The sequence below is a fragment of the Natator depressus genome, chromosome 6 (genome assembly GCF_965152275.1).
Source record: "Natator depressus isolate rNatDep1 chromosome 6, rNatDep2.hap1, whole genome shotgun sequence".
Taxonomy (NCBI): domain Eukaryota; kingdom Metazoa; phylum Chordata; order Testudines; family Cheloniidae; genus Natator; species Natator depressus.
Window position 1 is genome coordinate 119,078,055 of NC_134239.1, and position 19,269 is coordinate 119,097,323.

Genomic DNA, 19,269 nt, shown 5'->3' on the forward strand with positions numbered 1-19,269 from the left:
CCTAAATTTGTGACTCCCTACTTTTGATTGGTTTATGAGGCAATCTGAATAATATGGCATTGATTATGTAATAAACTTATCCCACTGTAAGTTTAACAGACAATACTCACCGTTATTTGACTGTAAATATTGGCCTTAGCAACTGAAAGCACTGTCTTTTCATCCAAGCAAACAATTTTGGGTCTGGCTTTTACCGTAGGCTCCATATTCATAACTTCGTCATCACATTGCACATCACTAGACAATATAAATCCTTCTGTATTTTTCTTTCTTTCTTCTACAATTACATTGCTGAGCGTAGAAAACAGGGACTGAACTTTGACCTATGCAAAATAACATTTGTCAACATTTGTAAAATTTCTACTTTAAATTAGGTAAATTATTTAAAATTGCATACAAATATGCAGAAAGTAGAGTTAGGAAACTATCTTTCGGTAATGCAGCACTTTCAGAAGAGAACAGCAATGCTTTTGTTTGCACAAGCATTTACACATTACAGTATGTTATGAACAAAAAGTAATGAGAGTTTATGGGCCATATCCTGTCACATATAGAACTCACACTGAAGACAACAGAAGTCTGCTTCTTCACCTAAACCCCCAAAGTCCAAGCACTGCAATAGCTCACTCTCCTATGAAGGAGAGTTAGATGTAGACCCATTGGAGCTCATCAGTACTGCAATTGTTTTGGCAGTGGACCACTCAAATGTGACAGAAAGGGGGGAAATCTCCCCTACGCTCCCCTCCAGGAGCTGAATATTTTACTTTTGCAGCACACCCTGCTTCTGCCAGGTAGCAGAGCTCAGGACCTGAACTGAGACCCCTGCATGACGAAAGCAAGTTACATAGCCACATAACCACAAGGCCAGCCACCACTTAGCTTATAAAAAATCATAAAAGCTTTTTTATTTAAGGAAAAATCTGTTCAGGATCCCAACCCAGTAGCAGAATATCTGTGCATGCTTCAAAACTACATACATCACACTTTGAACCAAACCACAAACTGAAAATGAGTTGCTCTCTCATTGAGGACTCCATGAAGCAAGGTTTTGAGCACTGTCAAATCTCATTCATTTTAGCGTCTCATTACCTCGATGGATGGTGCATTTCGTGAGAGAGAAGCTAATTTTCAATTGTGCTTCATTGCACTGCTAAGGCTTCATTTAAGTCTCTGTGCCTTCCCTGCCACACTTGATAATGTTACAAAATAAGAATCTGATGTAACTCTCATTGCAGTGTATGAAGTTTCCCATTGACTTCAATGGGAGTTTTATCAGGCCTTTAAACAGTTAGAGGGAACAGAACCCTGAACTTAGGTCCTGTCAGGTAATTTGAGTGAAGGAGGAGTAATTTCAACTAGTTGTTTTTCTCTTGATTTTTGAGATCTAAAGCTTACTGTCTAACATCCTACTAGGGAAAACAAAGTTCATACCAGTGTAGTGTACTCAAATTCAACGACGTATTCAGGCAAGACCAGTTCGTGATCAAACACAAACCACTCACACTGTCGATGGCGGCAGTCACAGTTTCTATGTTCCATGGAAGAATATGTTTCTACAGCAAAAGAAAAGGAATAAACACAAGCGGAAGGAATAAATACAAGACTGTTTCATGTTCACTGCAGGATGTAGTGAACAAACATTTCTCTCATTTAAGTTTTGAGTTGAATGCATCCGATGAAGTGAGCTGTAGCTCACAAAAGCTTATGCTCAAATAAATTTGTTAGTCTCTAAGGTGCCACAAGTCCTCCTTTTCTTTTTGTGAATACAGACTAACACGGCTGCTACTCTGAAAACTGTCAAGGGAGATTTGTTTTCTTAGGATCTTAATTCTCTTTAGGTGCCCTAAAGCAGCATCTAAAAATCTTACCAAATCTTATTGCAGAACCCTATCATTTAGCTTTTTATTTTCCTATGGCAACCCTGTTTCTTGCGCTACACATCCTCAGAGGGTAGTAACGTGCCCTCTTACTCCTGCACAGCTGGCAGGTTCCAGTATGAGTGGGAGGCAGCCTCTCTGGGGCCATTACTCCCTCTCCTGCCGATTGGAAGGGAGTGGGCAAGCAGGGGTAGGGATTGGACAAGAGACTTGGTTCCATTTCCCCCCCACCCCCCTCCCTATACCCAATGTGCTAAATGAAATCTTCTGGTACAGATTATTTTCCATCTGGAGTGAGCGGGGAGCCAAGGAGAGAATCACAGCTTTTCTTTCATGGCGGACTATTGGAAAAGGGAACTTCGCTTCAGTCCCCATGGCACAATCTGCTATACTGCACTGTTACCCAAAACTAGTCGATCATTTTATGGTGTAATCACCTAACAGATTGGTTTTCTCGTCTTCCTGCCCATGGAAAGACAGGTACAATCACAGTTCCTGCACTAAGGTAAACAAACAGATTGCTCTCTTCTAGTATTCCAATGACTGCAAATCCCCCGGACTGGACAGGGAAGAGGTGAAGCCATGGCCCTGTTCCCATTCTGCATTGTCCTGCAAAGTTGACTGGCCACATGGAGCAAGCAGGATTGACCACTCAAAGTTTGTTGCATCATACATAGGTAGTACACAGACTTAGTGCGGGTGATCATGACTCCCTCTAGAGACAATAAAGCATGCTTCTCAGCGTTAAAGGAATTCTCCTTCTGCTCAAGCAGAGATGGCTTGGGGGTTTTAATGATGAAGGTGTTTGATCTCCACTGAGGTATGTGTATGTGGCCCCAGTTATTACACATACACACACACACACCCGCCCTGAACAATGCACACACCCGCCCTGAACAATGCAAAGCTGGGAGAGGGATTGTGTACCCCACACTATTTCTAGTATGGACTAGTGGCTGAAGAGCACAATCTGGTCTTTCGTGCTTTCCTTTAAATTCTGTGTGAATTAAACTACCACAAGTAATCACTAAAACAGTGAGCATCTTTTATTATCCTCTTTAACATTAGTTCAAAACAACATGCACTTAGGCTGGGTCAAGACCGTATTCCGAGTTCCCACCAGGACCAAAATTCCACGACAGGCTCCTAGATGTGTGAAAGACAGTGTTTAGAATACAACACTGACACAACCTTCACTTTGTGCTAACAACAGTCTACAGATACATTACCATCATTGGCAGTAGATGTATCACTTAGTAAATGTTTCCGAGGCCTGAATACTGAATTAGCCCCTGGATAGTTGACTTGACTGATGGGATCTTTTTCACAAGCTGGAACACTATGTCCAAGAAAAACTTTTGCAATTATGAGTTTCCCTAGGGATGGAAAGAAAAGAAGATTTAATAATAATGCTACCAAATTTAGTATAAACACAGGGCAATAAAATGTTGGTGGTCAGTTCGATACCATACTACAGGAGACTACATTCTGGGCTGGCAGATTAACGATCTAACAAGTACATTTTGGGAAGAAAGACTTCCAACAATTTTTTCCTAGAACAGTAGGATTTGGCTAAGATTTATAAGCAGTAAACTCAGATGTACAAAAGTAAAAGAGGGTGGTGTCAAGGATCTGTCCCCATCAGAGCACTCCCTTTGATGTTACTTCACACAAGTCCAATCCTTCTAGCTGGAGAGGTCAGTGTCAGTTTAGCAGTGGCCAGCTCTCGGCCTTCTGGCTATTTCTCCCCTTTTCAGAGTCTCAGGTGAAACAAACAATCCAAAGTCAGCAAACAAAGCTAAACAAAAGGGCAAATTAAAAAACAAACAAACCTAAAGGCAGTTCTAAGCCAGGATATTGGCCTCCCTTTCTTCAGAGGGGCCCTGGATGGGCCACAGTCTATCCTAGAGGCCACTTGGGGTCTCCAGCACAAGTTATGGGACACAGTCTCTTCACCCTTTTAGCACAGGGGACCTGTGCTCCCTTTTTTGAGGGCACAGGTTCTGCTAGTTATCAGGCCTCTTCCTGGGAGCTGGGAACCTTAACAGACTGCTCCCTTCCTGGGCTGCCCACTGCTAAGTAGTGATGCCTCCTTTTAAACTTCTTCATTCCTGGCATGACTTGCCAGTATGGCACAGTGACGCTTTTCTAGCACAAAGAAGCTTCTTAACCCATTCCATGCTGGTGAAGGGTTGATACATCCTGTCACTAGTGATGCCTGTTTCCTCAGAGTGCCCTGTCCTGGCTTCAAGTTAGCACAACCCCCTTGTGTCTCTCCTCACTCCCTATAACTCACCCTTCTTTCGAGCTGTTGAGTCTAGAAAGGTTAAGCTACATCTAATTAGCTTCCAGATAGGAGTGCCTCTCTTAGGTGCCTCTGAACCAGTCTAGGAGTTAGCTCCAGGCCATTATATAGCTTGGTGGGGTTTCCTAATAGAAAGGACACTGGGCCAGATTGCAGCAGGTCTTTAGGGTCCCTCCACAAAAAGACCTGTATACTCTGTCACAATCTACTGTAGTTACAAGATTTTCTTGTACTTACAAGACAAAACACTTTGAAGTGATTTATGAAATGAGCCTTACACCTATCAATGACGTTTTAAACCACCTTTCCAAGCTATTGCATTACCATGTATGAATGGTTCCTCAAGATCATTGTTATTTTTACGTTCATCCTTCATTTGTTGCTGCAAAAATTCTATTCTGGGACATTCACATATACTTAAACTGTTAGACAGGAGAACAGCTTCTTCTCTTCTTGAACGCTGCAAAGATTAAAGTAAAGTCTAAGTATGTTTATTTGACCAATGCCCCCTGTAAGAATTTCAAGACATATATCCTAAATCAGCAGCTTTACAATATGCAAATGAATTAAGGAAGAGGTGGAGAGTGGAAGAGGGAGGAGTAAAAAACAAGAAGGGCAGGCTCATTTACTTGTGATATCACAATCTAGTCAGGAGAAAACAAAGTTAGATTGTAAACTCTTTGGAGCAGAGTATCAGAGGGGTAGCCATGTTAGTCTGTATCCACAAAAACAACAAGGAGTCTGGTGGCACCTTAAAAACTAACCGACTTATTTGGGCATAAGCTTTCGTGGGTAAAAAACCCACTTCTTCAGATGCAAAGCTTATGCCCAAATAAATCGGTTAGTCTTTAAGGTGCCACTGGACTCCCTTTTCTTTGGAGCAGGAATCAGATTTTTCTATATCTTTGAACAGCACCTAGCACAATGGGAGGGGGCAGTCCTAACTGGGGCCTTTGAGCACTACCACAATATAACAACAACAAAGAAGCAGAGAGGGAAATGGGAGAGACAGGTATTTCTGAAGATACAATCCCATCACTCAACAACAAGCTGTTCACAAAACAGAAAAACAGGGAGAGGTGGGCTATAAGTACGGAAGACGAAATGAGGATGCTGCAGAAAAAGAAAGAGAGAAGGCTCTCCTATCCCATCTCTCTACATTTTGCTTTTCATGGGTCAGAATGAGACATTTCTTACCTGATAATTCAGTGTTAATAGCTTCTCTCCTCATTCATCACTAATGAGATAATGACCCCTATGTATGGAATTCAACAAGGCAGTCCAATGTTTTTGCTGGAGGCTCCAAGACAAAGCCCCACCTTCAGCTCAGGTTGCCAGAAGAGTTCTTCCACAGCTGTGGGAACACTCTAGCAACTGATTATTAGCATTAAGATAACAACCTGATATAATATGTTTTAAGACAGGTATATGTCTAAGTCTCCCTTTAGAAAAAGAATTCAGTTTGTATTCTGGTCATTTATCAGACTCCCAGGGTGGGCTGAATGAGAAGAGAATCTGCTAACAGAAACAAAATGATCAGGTAAGAATTTTTTTTCTTTCCTTTACACGGGTTCTCTCCTCATTCACCAGCAGTTGGAAGTAGCAGACAGTGATTCACACAAGTTGGAGGTAGGGAGGGGTGAATAAACAGAGTTTTCATTATTCTTCTAGTAGAATAATAGGCAGGAATGTACGTAAGAACCAACCCACCTATAGCACCTTCCTATCAAGGATGACTTTGCAGAGGAATGGAAACTTATTTTGCAAATCTTCCTCACATGAGGCTCATACTCTTTCTTCCCAGTGCCCCTGTGGACTTCTGTGAATAGTTTCCCAGATGCCAAGCATGCCATATGGTGCAGGATTTTAACATCTTGCCTGCAGGAACTTTGAGGCCCTAATGCCTTCATGTTTTGCATAGAATGAAATAAACAGCATACAACTGGCAGGTGTATTCCATATGCCCAAGCTATAACTTTAGAGCACTAGGAATGCCCATTTATGCCACAAACTTCCAAAGGACGGTCAAGTGTTCAAACAAAATGATAGGAGAACTACTTCCCTGGAAGAGTCCAATGTGCCTACTCACAGAACACTGCTAGGGCTGGGACTGGGACCCATGATTCTATTGCGCTTGGTTGTAGGACTCCAATAAATCAATCTGGAGAAACTCAAGTGCAGCTGAGATGGCCAGCACTTTGTAATTATTATTATATATTTGTATTACAGTAGCATCTAGAGGTCAAGGGACCCAATGCAGTTGGCACGGTACAAAGAAGAAGTCCCTGCCCCAAAAAGCCTTCTGTTTCCTCTTGCATATGAAACGAATTTGACCAGATCAATGAGTGAAACTTCCTGGTTGAGTTTTATCTGGATACCCTAAACTGTATCAGAGACCAATGGAGAATCCATGCTGAACTACACTTCTCTTAGGATGCCTAGGCTGGTAACTGTAGGTGTTTCTGGTCTGAATGAAAGGGGTCCCTGCTTCGAGAGGTCTGGTCTTTTCTGTAGATGCAATGTGGGTTGCTTAGCTATCTAGCAAGTGCAAAATGCCTTCTGGGCCAGTGGAGGATTAGAAGAAGGACTTCAACTCTCCCTTTTCCTCTTTTCTATATTCTTTATGCGAACTATCTTGAAAGATAGCAGATTCTTCTCTTCCCACAACATTACTTCCATATGACCTCGTTACTCCCTGATTTTAGAAGGGACATAAACACTCATGCCTCAATCATAAACCAACCTCTAACAGGGAAGACTTCCCCCATGAGACACAAAATTGCCTGCAATGTGGTTTCTAGAACCTTCTTCTGAAGTAGATGGTACTGACCACTGTCATACTGGATTTGATGGACCACTGATCTGATCCCACGTGGCCATGTTTGTGGGTTTTGGGTAAGTAGGTTGTTCAGACACACTACTGACAGAGCTGTCACAGTGAACTAAAAGGATGGGTGCGCTGAGATTTTGGAAATTTGTCTTCCAAGCACGCTCCTCAACCTGAATGGCTTACTTCTTTAGTGAGTATGTAAGGGTCTAGAGTGCAAATTGGGTTGGCTTTCAGCATGTTGTTTGTACTGACCTGCCCACAAGGGGATATTTGGATGAGATCAGAGGAGGACACCTAATTTTGCATTGTAGCAGGTGTGTGGTTGCCCATCCCCAGAATGAATTTCTTCAGGTGCATATTGAGAAACAACTTAGGGAATGAAGCCAATGCATGCCACCAGCAATCCTGTTCATTGGAGAAAATTGCTACGGTTAACCTCTATCAGGAAATGACTAGTGCAATGAAGTTTTGGGTCTTTGGAAATCTTTTCCATGAGGGTAAAAGTGTGGCCAGAGCCAGGCTTTTTTTTTTTTAAAAAACCACAAGTGAGCAATTTTCTGCATTGGATTCAAAAGCTCTTCCTGGCTATGAAGAACAGCTCCTCACCTGTAAGTTTGGATGCACAAGATCTGTTTAGAAAGACTGATGGCTATTCGTGGGTGTAACATCCTTGTAGCCATCAAGTTAGAAGCCACTGCTCGTCACAAATCACATCAAGGGTTAGACTAGGATAGAATGTGAGACATCTCACTCCAAGCAAGAATTATACCCAGAGATGATGACTTTTTACCACCAAGCAGGCTTTTCTTACTAAGTATGTGAAACACCTTTGGTCTGAATAGCTATAGCTGAGGCTTTGAAGTCTCCATGTTACCAAATACCTAATCTGGAGGGGGGGGGAGGAGGAGGAAGAAGATAGATAAGTCTCTGCTGCACAAAAACAAATAAAAAATTAAATTATAAAACAATCTGGTTTGGAGAAACTAAACTAACTTGTTACAATACTGGAGGCAGAAAATTTGGGAGCCTCAGCTGAAGGGCAAGACTTAGTCCTGAAGCTTCCACCAACAATGCTGGACTGCCTCCCAACTGAGTATTCGTGATGAATGAGGACAGAAGCTGTGCAATCGAAAGGGAGGGAGAGGGGAGAGAAGAAGAAGAAGAAACAGGGAAGGCGTGAAACGGGAGTTGAAAAGAAGTAGCAAAGCACCGATCATTCCTGTGCCAGGAAGGGAAAAAGCAAAGAAGAAAGTGGAGACAACAAGGAGGAAGGACAAGAATAAACGCAGAAAACGAGGGGAAAGATGAGTGGGACAAAGGGCTAAGAAGAGACAAAAGAAGAGGGGAAGGTACAGCAGCACCAATTAGGCCTTTCTGAGCTGGGCTACCAACTACTAAGGGTAAGTCTTCACGACCCGCCGAATTGGCAGGCAGCAATCAATCCAGTGGGGATCTATTTATTGCGTCTAGTCTAGATGCAACAAATCGACCCCTGAGCACTCTCTGGTCGACTCCTGTACTCCAGCGCCATGAGAGGCGCAAGCAGAGTCGATGGGGGAGCGGCAGCAGTTGATTCACTGCAGTGGAGACACCACTATAAGTCAATCTAAGTACGTGAACTTCAGCTGTGTTATTCACGTAGCTGAAGCTGCATAACTTAGATTGATCTCCCCCCCCCCCCCCCACACACACACACACAATGTAGACCAGGGCTAAGTAATAAACATTCTTCTATGCAGATTTTATCTCACCTTGTGCTCTTCCATTGCCTGGAACCCATCCTCAAGCACTTGTAGCAGTTGCTTTTTCTTAACTGGCAAGTCTGGGTCAAATACATAAAAGAGACATTCCAGCATCTTCCTGTAGTTTCTTAACAAAAATAAGAAGCAGGAAAATATTTCAGTGCTTCTGTTGCAAAAATAATATGCAGCCTAAGTGGAGCATGTTCATTTTACAATGTTCACTAAGAATTAGCTGGATTGCAATTAAGGTGACTTCCACTTATTTTAAGAACTACAAATAACATTGATATTCAGTGTGCAATATGTGGTGAACATTAAAGATAAAATGCATGATAAAACAAGTGTTTTCGTCCTTTAACGCATAAGGGTGGTCTCCATTTCCGGTGCCCCCTCAAAAAAAATCTTTTTTTTTTTTTTTTTTGCATTTCAAATATCAAGTTCTTACTTCCTTCTCTTTGCTGGAGGTCCTTGGCAAGATTACTGTAGTAGCTGGGAAGGAAAGTGGATAATGGAATCCATGTGAACAAAACATCTCAAAAAACCACAGTGTCCATAAGAGAAATAACCATTCTTTCCTCTTTGAGTGATAGTCCACGTGGACTCCACTTCTGGTGACTGGCAATCAGTGACCTCACAATCAGGATCATGACTGTAGGACAGCTTTGCCAGAATGGGCATCCTGAGGCCTCAACTAAGGAATAGTGGTAGGTGAAATCAAGGACTGATCCCTAGATAGCTGCCCTGCAAATTTCTGAAACTGATATGCTTTTCATACAATAAACATAAAAGTGCCTGAGTCCTGGTGGAGTGGGCTCTAACCTGCCTGGGTGGATCTAATCTAGCTAATTCATAGCATGATCTAATACAATTAGACATCCATGTAGACAGTCTCTGGGTATGCATTGCCTGACCTTTTACCCTATCAGCAACTGCTACAAAGAGTCTTGGGGAACTCCTGAAGGGTTTTGTTGTGTCAAGGCAATATGAAAGAGCATTAGCCACATCAAGGGCGTGCAACGTTGCTTCCCTTCGTTGGGGTGAGGCTTGGGAAAGAAAACTGGTCGGTGATTCATGTGATTCAGATGACCATCTGAAATAATCTTCAGTAAAAACTGTGGGTGAGACCTAAGGATCACTGTGTATCTTTATGTAACAGCGTGTAAGATGCACCAGCTATGAGGGCCTGAATCTCTCTTAACCATCACACTGATGTCATAGCAACTAAAAAAAACACATTTTAAAAGATGGATGATATAGAGAAAGATTCTAGGGGCTGAAAAGGAGGTCCCATTAACCCCGCTAAGACTATATAAAGATCACAGGAAAGAGGGAGCACTCAAACTGGAGGAAGCACATGAATAAAGGGCATGAGGAACTTATCAACTGCAGGGTGGGAAAATATGGTGTGACTCTGGACAGGAAGATGGTGACCTGATATAGATACTAAATGTATTCTTATGAAGCTGATGTATGATTCTGAATGCTTAGGGACAGCAGATAGTCCAGAACAGCAGGAATTGAGTCTTCTAAAGGAGACAGGTGGCATTCTGCTGCCCAAATAGTGCATCTCCCATTTTCCTACATAAGTCAGTCTAGTGGAATCCTTTCTGCTGTGCACCAGTGTATTCTGGACGTCAGCTGTTCAGCTCCTGTTGATGGTAGTTAACCAGCCAGCTTCCATGCTGTTAGAAGCAACAATGCTGGGTCCAGGGTAGGATCTGACCTTTATTCTGAGAGATCGCATTGGGTAAGTCAGGTAATACCATTGGGGGCTGAGCTGACAAGAGTCTGAGGAGATCTATGCCTCCTTTTTCTAAGTCCCAGGAGGGTGAGCTACACCGGTACTCAATCTGGGAACCACGTTCCTTCCTATCCCTTTCAGATGACTGGATGGAGGAGGACTTAGCGACTCTACCAGTCTCAGCAAACAGAAGTTTCTCTGAAGAGGGAGCCCGGGAACTTGGAGCTGAGCCACAGCTCATAAGCACACTGATGGAGGAAGCCTGCTGAGGCCCGGTAGGCCCTTTTTCTCCGACTCTGAGGATCTTGTTGAGCACTCCAGGAGAAAAATTTAAGACGGACCTCTCTCAGTTTCTGAATTCTCTTGGCGAAGGAGCCACAGAATGAGCATCTATCAGGCATATTCTCCTCTCCAAAACAAAAAAGGCACTTAAAACACCCATCATTAAGTGGAATAGTCATATCACAGGAGGCAAGTTTTGAATTCCATGAACTTCATTTCAGTCCCAATGGCTAAACCTCGATACCAGGAAGCTCCCTAACACTAATAAAAGGTTTTTGCTCTTTCATATATATATAGTCAGACATAAAAAAAAAGACAAAAACACATTATACAAGGTCACTATCTAACTCATTTACACACACACACACAAAACATCAGTAAAGTCACACACTGTACAGAGAAGAGGGCACTGCAGGAGTTCCATCTTCCAGCCATGGGTTGCAAGAACAAACTGAAGTATGGGTGAGCACAAAGTCATCCAGGCTGCAGGCACTGCCCCAATGGATACTTGTTGGCTAAAATAATCCTAACTTGCATGCATGTGCGCCAGAAGTGGAATGCATATGGACAATCACTAGAGGAAGAATCACTGTTAAATTTTTAAAGCTTCAGTATCTGATCCTGCTATCACACCACACACAGAACCCGCAGTGAACTCATTTGTCAGTTATATTATCCACCCTGCAGGGAACTTCCGTATAAACCAATCTTTAGTTTCTATAATAGCCAAACCTTTCTAAAGTAAAGGCTGAAATCCACATATAAGAAATTTGGACACACCAGCACTGGAGAATACAAATCCACTGGGTGAATATGCAACCAGGTATCTGCATGTACACTACTGAGATGTGTGTTCAATACAGATGCATACATGCATGTATTTTTTTCCTATTTTTGCACTATATCTCTGCCTTTCCTTTTAAAAAAAAAATCTGGCCATTCACATCTACATTTAAACTGAATTCACAGCCTTACGCTGGTTTATGTGTTGCTTTGTAAAATATATCTATCACTTAAAATCACTAAGTTCATATTGCTTCACATGTATCTGCTTCACTAAATTGTCCTTAAAAATAATCTACTCACTCTGTTTCACTTAAAACTTCTTTATCCAAAAACATTTGAAACTTCTCTTCAAATATCATCCTCAGGATACGGTTGTGCACTCGAATGATGCGATTTATTTTCAGTCCTGTGATACTATATGCTTTGAAGTCCCAGGCACAAAATCGTGATAGAATTAAATCATAGCAGGAATTAAACCTGTGTCCAGGAATGAACCATGGAGAGCAATGAATTAATAACATTTTCTTCATTTTTTTTAAACTTTTTTTTTTTTTTTTTTTTTTGCAACCAGAACCTGGCTTTTCTTCAGTTTTCAAATGAAGGGAAAGAAAAATAAATGATATTTTGGGGTAGTTTCTTTTTCTTTTACACTTTTAGAAAATCTCTCTTTTCAACTAGAGATGGATGACCTTGTGTTACCTCATTTTGAACATTACAGATTATATTTGGCAGCAAATACTAATGTTAATGAGTTTGTGATCCACCACGTTTCTCTCCTGCCTCTAGGATTCCACGTTGCATCGCAGATTCCATAAAGTCCTCCACACATGCTTATGGCCACAGCTTTAGGCTTCTTGTCTGGAACACTGCCACATCCTGTTTGCCTCATGCAAGTGAGTAATTCTAGTGGAGTCAATGGGATGACTTGCATAAAGTGAGCACGGTGAACATGGACCTATATTACTACATCAAAACATTAAAAGAGGAACGACGATCCAGCAGTAAGGGCACTAGCCTAGGACCCAGGAGATCTGGGACCACTTCCCTACTCTCCTACAGCCTTCCAAGGCAATCACTGAGGCTCAGTTCTCCACCAACAAAATGGAATAATTGCACTTCCATGTCTCACTGGGGTGTTGTGAAGATAAATACATTAAAGACTGTGAAGTGCTCAGATACTACAGTAATGGAGCCATATCAACAGCTTCGACAGACAGCTAAAATACAGTTCTTAAAATAAGTCTATTATGGACATGTAGCGGTTTCCCAAAAGCAGAGAAAACCAAACTGAAAACCAAATACTCTTTTCAATGATCAGAGGACAATTTTCTAGAAAAAGACAAACAACAAATGCAGATCGACTTGCAATGAATAAAAACACTGCTCTTTCTCTAAAGGACAGCTCACCTTAAGTGATCACTCTGGTTACAGTATGTATGGTAACACCCATTGTTTCGTGTTCTCTATGTATATAAATCTCCCCACTGTATTTTCCACTGAATGCATCCGATGAAGTGAGCTGTAGCTCACGAAAGCTTATGCTCAAATAAATTGGTTAGTCTCTAAGGTGCCACAAGTACTCCTTTTCTTTTTGCGAATACAGACTAACACGGCTGCTACTCTGAAACCTGTGCTAAGACCCTGATTCAAACATTGGATTCATTTAGCATTTCTCCTTGTCAATATTAAAAATCCTTGGCTTGAAAAAGCAGCTTTAAAATAAAATTAATTAAATAAAATGACAATACTAACAAAGAACGCTGTTTATAAGGAAAGTACAGAGAGAACTTCTGAGCACATCGCACCCGGCAGCACTTTAGCAGACATATCTGAACATAAGAGAAAGGCACAGCTGAGGTGGACAAGCTTGGAATACTCAAGCAGAAAACTGTCCTTGAAATAATGCCAACCTAAATTTGAGTCTCCCCTCAACAAAGTGTCAAGGTTATTTATACTGAGATCATGTACACAACCTTTAATGCTTCTTTACAACAAGTAGTAAAGCTATCCAGGAGCTCGCTGTCACTGCTGCCACAGTAGTTAAAATAGCTATTAGTCATTTCAGATTTCCATATTCCTCTTTTATCTATCATCTTATTTTATAAAGAATTTCCTGGATGTGAAAAAATATAAAAAAAATAGCAAATAATTAGTCTACAGAGGAATCAAAGTCTTGATAGTATATACTATACAAATAATGGAATATTTATCTTCTATTGTGCCTAAGTATTACTATGGACCCAACACAGCTCCCATTGAAATGAATGGCAAAACTTCAATTGACTTCAATGAGGCCCCAAACCTCTGGTGTTGCATTTGGTCCAAAGAACTTACGTAAAAGTTAATGGAATCCTTAGACATTTTATGCCTTTACATCAGGCATCAATGGAGTGAATGTTAATTAAAATAACTATTGAACAAATTACAAAAACAGTCACATTTCAGTTTTAGATATACTCAGAAGACCCCAACCCCCACAATAAAAGATCTATTTTTTTCCAAAATATTTGTGTACTTTTTGATAGTCATGATTATAGCTACTGGAACATTTTATTAAATAAAGGACTAATTTTTTTTTTTTAATTACTGAATTTCTTTTGAAGAACGTTTTATAGAACAAACGTCTTCTTTCATTTTGAGCGCTCCCTGCATTTTAAAGAATATCACTGGTACCAGAGCGAGAGAGTATTTTTGTATTTTTATGAGAGGGTGGTGTGGCCCAGTGGACAGAACAGTATGGGGTCTATTCCCAGCTTTGCCACTGGTCTGCTGGATGACCTTGGACAATCACTACCTCTCTCTGTGGCTTGGTTTCCCCATCGGTAAAATGGTGAATAATTATATTTACCTCCTTTGTAAAGTGCTTTGAGCTCTACTGATGGTTTATTATACCTTATATACCACAATAAATAGATGATAAAATTGTATACTTCAGGACATAAGGCAATAAATAACTTGAGGGTTAGGAAGTAAATTCTTCCACAAGCCCGTTATTCTATAAGTCTATATTAGAGTTTCTTACACCTTTCCCTAAAGGTGAGCAGGGTGACTATGCATTCCCTGCATGCAGCACTGATGGGCTCTGTGTTAGTTTCATATAGGGCAGGGTAGAGAGATATGGAAATGGGCAGATCCAAAGGTCACAAACTTCTGTATGAGTCCAGATAGTTCACTGCTCTTGCTCAATCCGTGAATAGCATTTATAGAAGGGCTGTGTGCCCACTCCATGCTCTGCCCATGGGTTAGATACTGATTCCATTTCTCTCTAAGCTCCTATGTAGTTCTCCCGTACAAAGCCGGGGTCATGAATTTAACCACCAGGACTACGTTTATCCATATCATAAGCACGTAGTACTCCCAGCGAATGTCAATGAGAGTCATGCCTACTTAGGCCAAGGCCAGATTTAGCCCTACACATGTTTCTGAAGAAAACAGTTCCTTCAGAGAATTTCAGGTCACAATGTATTAACTGTTTTTTCTTTTGTTTCTTTTGGGGGGGGGCAGGGTAGGCTTGTTAAAATTCACTAACTCTGAATGGTAAGAACAGAAAATTTATCAATAATTTCCCTTCTGCTAGCAGAATCTCCCACATCCTTGACGTCTCAGCTACTCTCCTCTCTCTGCAGCTCATGGAGGCAGATCAAAGTTTAGAAGCCATGTGAACTGGCCAGGCCCCTCAGCTCCTGCTTGCTTCCAGAGGAGTTATTCCCAAGATGTTAAAAATGCGTAACTTCAGCACATAGTACTGGGGTTCTTATTCCCTCTCGTTTGTTCACATATGTGACTGTGGTTGTGTTGTCTGACTAAATCAGCAAGCGGTTCCTCTCTAGGCTGGACAGAAACCTTCATAGCACCAGCTTGACTGCTCTTAGTTCTAGGAGGTTTATGCTGTGGGTCCTCTCCTCCAAATTCCAGAAGCCTTGAGCTGTTTGGGACCCTAGATATGTTTCCCAGCTCTCTAGATTGAAGTCAGTTATGGGGATCAGGGGATCTGGAAGGCATAAGGAATGCCCTGAGCTGATCACCACTTAAAGCAGTTGATCACCTGTGCCAGGATCCTCATTTGATCTTTCATGTACTCAGGGGTGTGGTCCCATACCATTAAGATGAAGCCCCTGAAGGCACATGATGAGTGATTGTGTCCATGGGGCGATCCCTATGCACAATACTAGGAGGCCTAGCAGTTGAAGGCTCACTGCGATCGTGGGCCTCTTGCAGTTCCAAAACAATGCAAGGAGGTCTTGAACCTTCTGGAACCTCTCGAGAGATGGATATATCCTTGCTATCAAGGTGTCTATGTCTGCTCCTAAGTAAGTTATTTGGGTGGATGGAATCAAGGTGTTTTTCTAGATGTTAATAATAAAACCATGCATCTGCAGGAGAGTCAAAGTCAGAAACATAGTTATTTGTGCCATTACAGGGGATGGAGCTCTGATAAAAATGTCTTCCAGGAAGGGGTATAGATAGCTCTCCCATGTTCTGAGTCTGGCTATGATTATCACCAAATCTTTGTAAAGACCTGAGGATTGAGGGTAAGCATAGTAGGAGTGCCTGATATTGATAATGCTTTCTGCTGTAGGCAATTAGGAACCTGCAATGGCATGTTCTGATCAGGATATGTAGGTATGCATCTGTGAGATCTACAGAAGACAGAAAATCCCTCTGGGACAGGGATGACACTATAGAAGTCAGGGTCTTCAGCCAGAACTTCATTTTCTTCATCCATTTGTTGAGCCTTCTGAGATCTAGAATGGCTCGGATTCCCCCTGTATGCTCCTAAAACAGGGGTTCTCAGACTTCATTGCACCTTGACCCTCTTCTGACAATAAAAATTACTATATGACCCCAGTTGGGTGGACCAAAGACAAAGCCCAAGGTCTTCTCCCCCAGGCAGGGGGGCCTGTAACCTGAGCCCCACCACTCAGGGCTGAAGCCCTTAGGCTTCGGCTTCAGCCCTGGGTGGTGGGGCTCAGGCTTCCGCTTCATCCCCAGCAAGTCTAATGCCAGTTCTGGCAACCCCATTAAAACAGGGTCCCGACCCACAGTTTGAGAACTGCTGTTCTAAATGATAGAGAAGATGGAGCAGAACCCTGAGAATCTTTCTTGTGAGGGAATGCTCTATATCACTCCCATACCCAGGAGGTGAGAAATCTTGTTCTAGCTTAGACTGTGCTTTACGGGGTCATTTGAGATGGGGGACTGGATGAAAAACGGATGGGGTGGAGCCCGTAACTCAAGGGAATATCCCTCACTCACTAGTCCATGAGCGAAGCAACACATTCCTCCAGGAACTGGGAAATCCTGACCCCAAGCTTCCATTCTGGGGGGAGACCTAGGTGGTCTTTGTCATAAAGAGGCTTTGGGAGCAGCAGGATTCTCCTGGGGCTTTCTTTCCAAGCCATGGTTCCACAGCTTTCATCTGGAGAGCCTGCTGTGTCTTTGCTGGTATTTCTGTAAGGATGAGGTCCGAAAGGAATGCCTTTGTGCGAAGGCCAGTCTGTACTCTTTCTCAAAGGCATGGTGCGGCATCAGAAGGGACTGTTAGATTTTGAAGCATTGTCTACTAGCTTGTTCAGATGTGAAGGAGGGAGCTATGAAAGCTGCCACCTTCCACAGGCAGCCACAGAGGCAGAGACACTGGAAGCAAGCAGGAGCAGAGTGGGTATGGCCAAACCATGTCATTTCAAAACTCTGATCTGCCTCTATGAGCTGCAGAGAGAGGAGATCAGCCCAAGTATCAAGAATTGTGGGTGGCATTGGGCCGGAGAAACAGGGTTTAAAATGTAATGTCTAAAATAACTTTACCAAGAATCACTTGGTGAGCCTTCTTCAAAGCGAGTGTTGCCCACTGTTTCCAATTCAGTCACCAAGAACTGCACTACTAAGCTATTGCTTTTCTTCTTTTTTTTAACTTCCATCTGGTAAATTTTCTCAATTCTGCAACAGAAACAACATGGTAAATTTTGGTGGGAATATAATAAATGCTAAGGACAGACACAAAATTCATCTTGCTTTTTTATAGCAAATTCAGAAAAAAATAGGGATTGAGATGGCTTTTTATGGACTTATTCTGTTCTACATATAAGAACCTGGAGCCACATTCTTTAGTTTTCTTTCCACTTATTTTTCTTAAAAATAAGTGAATTGGATGTTTGTGAATGGTGCTGGCTTTGGGTGAGGACCTGCAGTGATCAACAAGACAGCTACAGCATAGGCATCTTCAGGCAAGCTTCCCTCACTCCACCCCCAACATTAACTTGAGGGACCATCTGTAGGAGTAAAAAAGAGGTTTAGTTTCTCTGAAGTACTGAAAATGATGCTAGTCTGAAGTGCCGCCGCAAAAGGAGCACTGGTAGCTCCAGGGGTGACTTAAGGCACAGGCTTGATATAGGTGGCTCCTCAGGACATTTCAGGTTGCAATATATCCAACCCCTCCCCACTCCCAACTCCTTCAGTTGTTTCATTACTGAACTGACACAGTAGAAGTGTGCATGCTTCTCCCCCGTTCTCATTGACAGGCATCCAGGACTCTCCCTCTGGAAACCACCTCCTGCTCACCAGTTAAAAAACCTGGCATGATCTGGTTCTCTTTTAGGTCTGATGCACCACAGATTTTTTGTCAACCCACTTTTCATTGTACCCTGGGATGGGGTAAGAGCCCAAGACACCAAAGCACATAAAGCAAGCGCTGGCTAAACTGAAGGATCAATGATAGATCTAAGGACCATTGTCTTGTAAAACACCATAGAATATAATAAAATGCTTTCTACTGTTGTTAAGCTAGCAATCCAAATTCTCTTTTGGTAACAAACATTCCTTTCTAAATAGTCACGAGGTATCAGATTTCAAAAACCAGTTAACTCTCATTTTTTATTTTCCCACTTGAAATCTAATATGATTTTAGTACCAACTATCTGAAGAATCCCTAGAACTAAAAATTCAATGCTTTATTAGCATCTCAAATCTTGGAATATCAGCTTCCAAATCTTAAGGGATGAAATTCATCCCTGTGCAAAGGCCTCGCATAAGCCCTATAGCACCACTTCAATCTCACTTAAGGCCTATTTTGAGGGGTTGAGCCGTGCATAGATCTCGTGCTCAGGAATGACTTTCACCCATAAAGTACTCATCTCTAACTAAAGAATGTCAAGAAAAAGCAGTTGCTAAAGTTATGCTGGAATTCCTATGGTAATCAGACTGGCATGAATTTTTAAAATTTGACAAATACCTCCGGACTTGCCAGGGCATTTTGCTGGATCAATACACGTTTTCAAGACCTGTAAACTTTTCCATTCACTAGTCCTACATGGCTAAGAAATTTTGGTTCTAGACATTTTTGTTCAATCCTTGTCCTATCTTTGAGACTGCTAATAATTTTTTTAAATAAGGAAGGACACCTGTCTACTAGGAAGTAGATTGAATCCAGCAACTCTCAGTTCACATAGGGTAGTTAACAGCCATTTTAATGACTTTTATTATTTACTTTATTTCTATTAGATGTTCTTGGGACTTGTGGCACATGAGGCAATGTGTCCAGTGACACATTTCTTGCTCCATTGTAGTCTGTTTCCATGACAGCGGCATCTCTCTCAATGGTTTTTTTTATGTCACCTGTTGTCATCCTCTTTTTCATCTTCTGCCAAGTAGTGTCCAGTCAAGGGTTGGTCTAGAAACACCCTTTTTTGACATCCGTATATGCCCAAACC

At 41.9% G+C, this 19,269-nt stretch overlaps 1 protein-coding gene across 1 annotated transcript in view; it reads right to left on the reverse strand.

Moving 5' to 3' along the window:
* LRRC9 (leucine rich repeat containing 9) overlaps positions 1-19,269 on the reverse strand; it is an 86,004-nt gene that overhangs the window by 45,192 nt on the left and 21,543 nt on the right. Inside the window, exons 10-16 of the mRNA XM_074956416.1 lie at positions 17,369-17,500; positions 11,864-12,040; positions 8,764-8,881; positions 4,507-4,642; positions 3,107-3,253; positions 1,432-1,553; positions 111-323 (exon numbers count right to left, since the gene is read on the reverse strand). Of these exons, the coding sequence (XP_074812517.1) occupies positions 111-323; positions 1,432-1,553; positions 3,107-3,253; positions 4,507-4,642; positions 8,764-8,881; positions 11,864-12,040; positions 17,369-17,500 (1,045 nt within the window). The remainder of the gene's footprint in view (positions 1-110; positions 324-1,431; positions 1,554-3,106; positions 3,254-4,506; positions 4,643-8,763; positions 8,882-11,863; positions 12,041-17,368; positions 17,501-19,269) is intronic.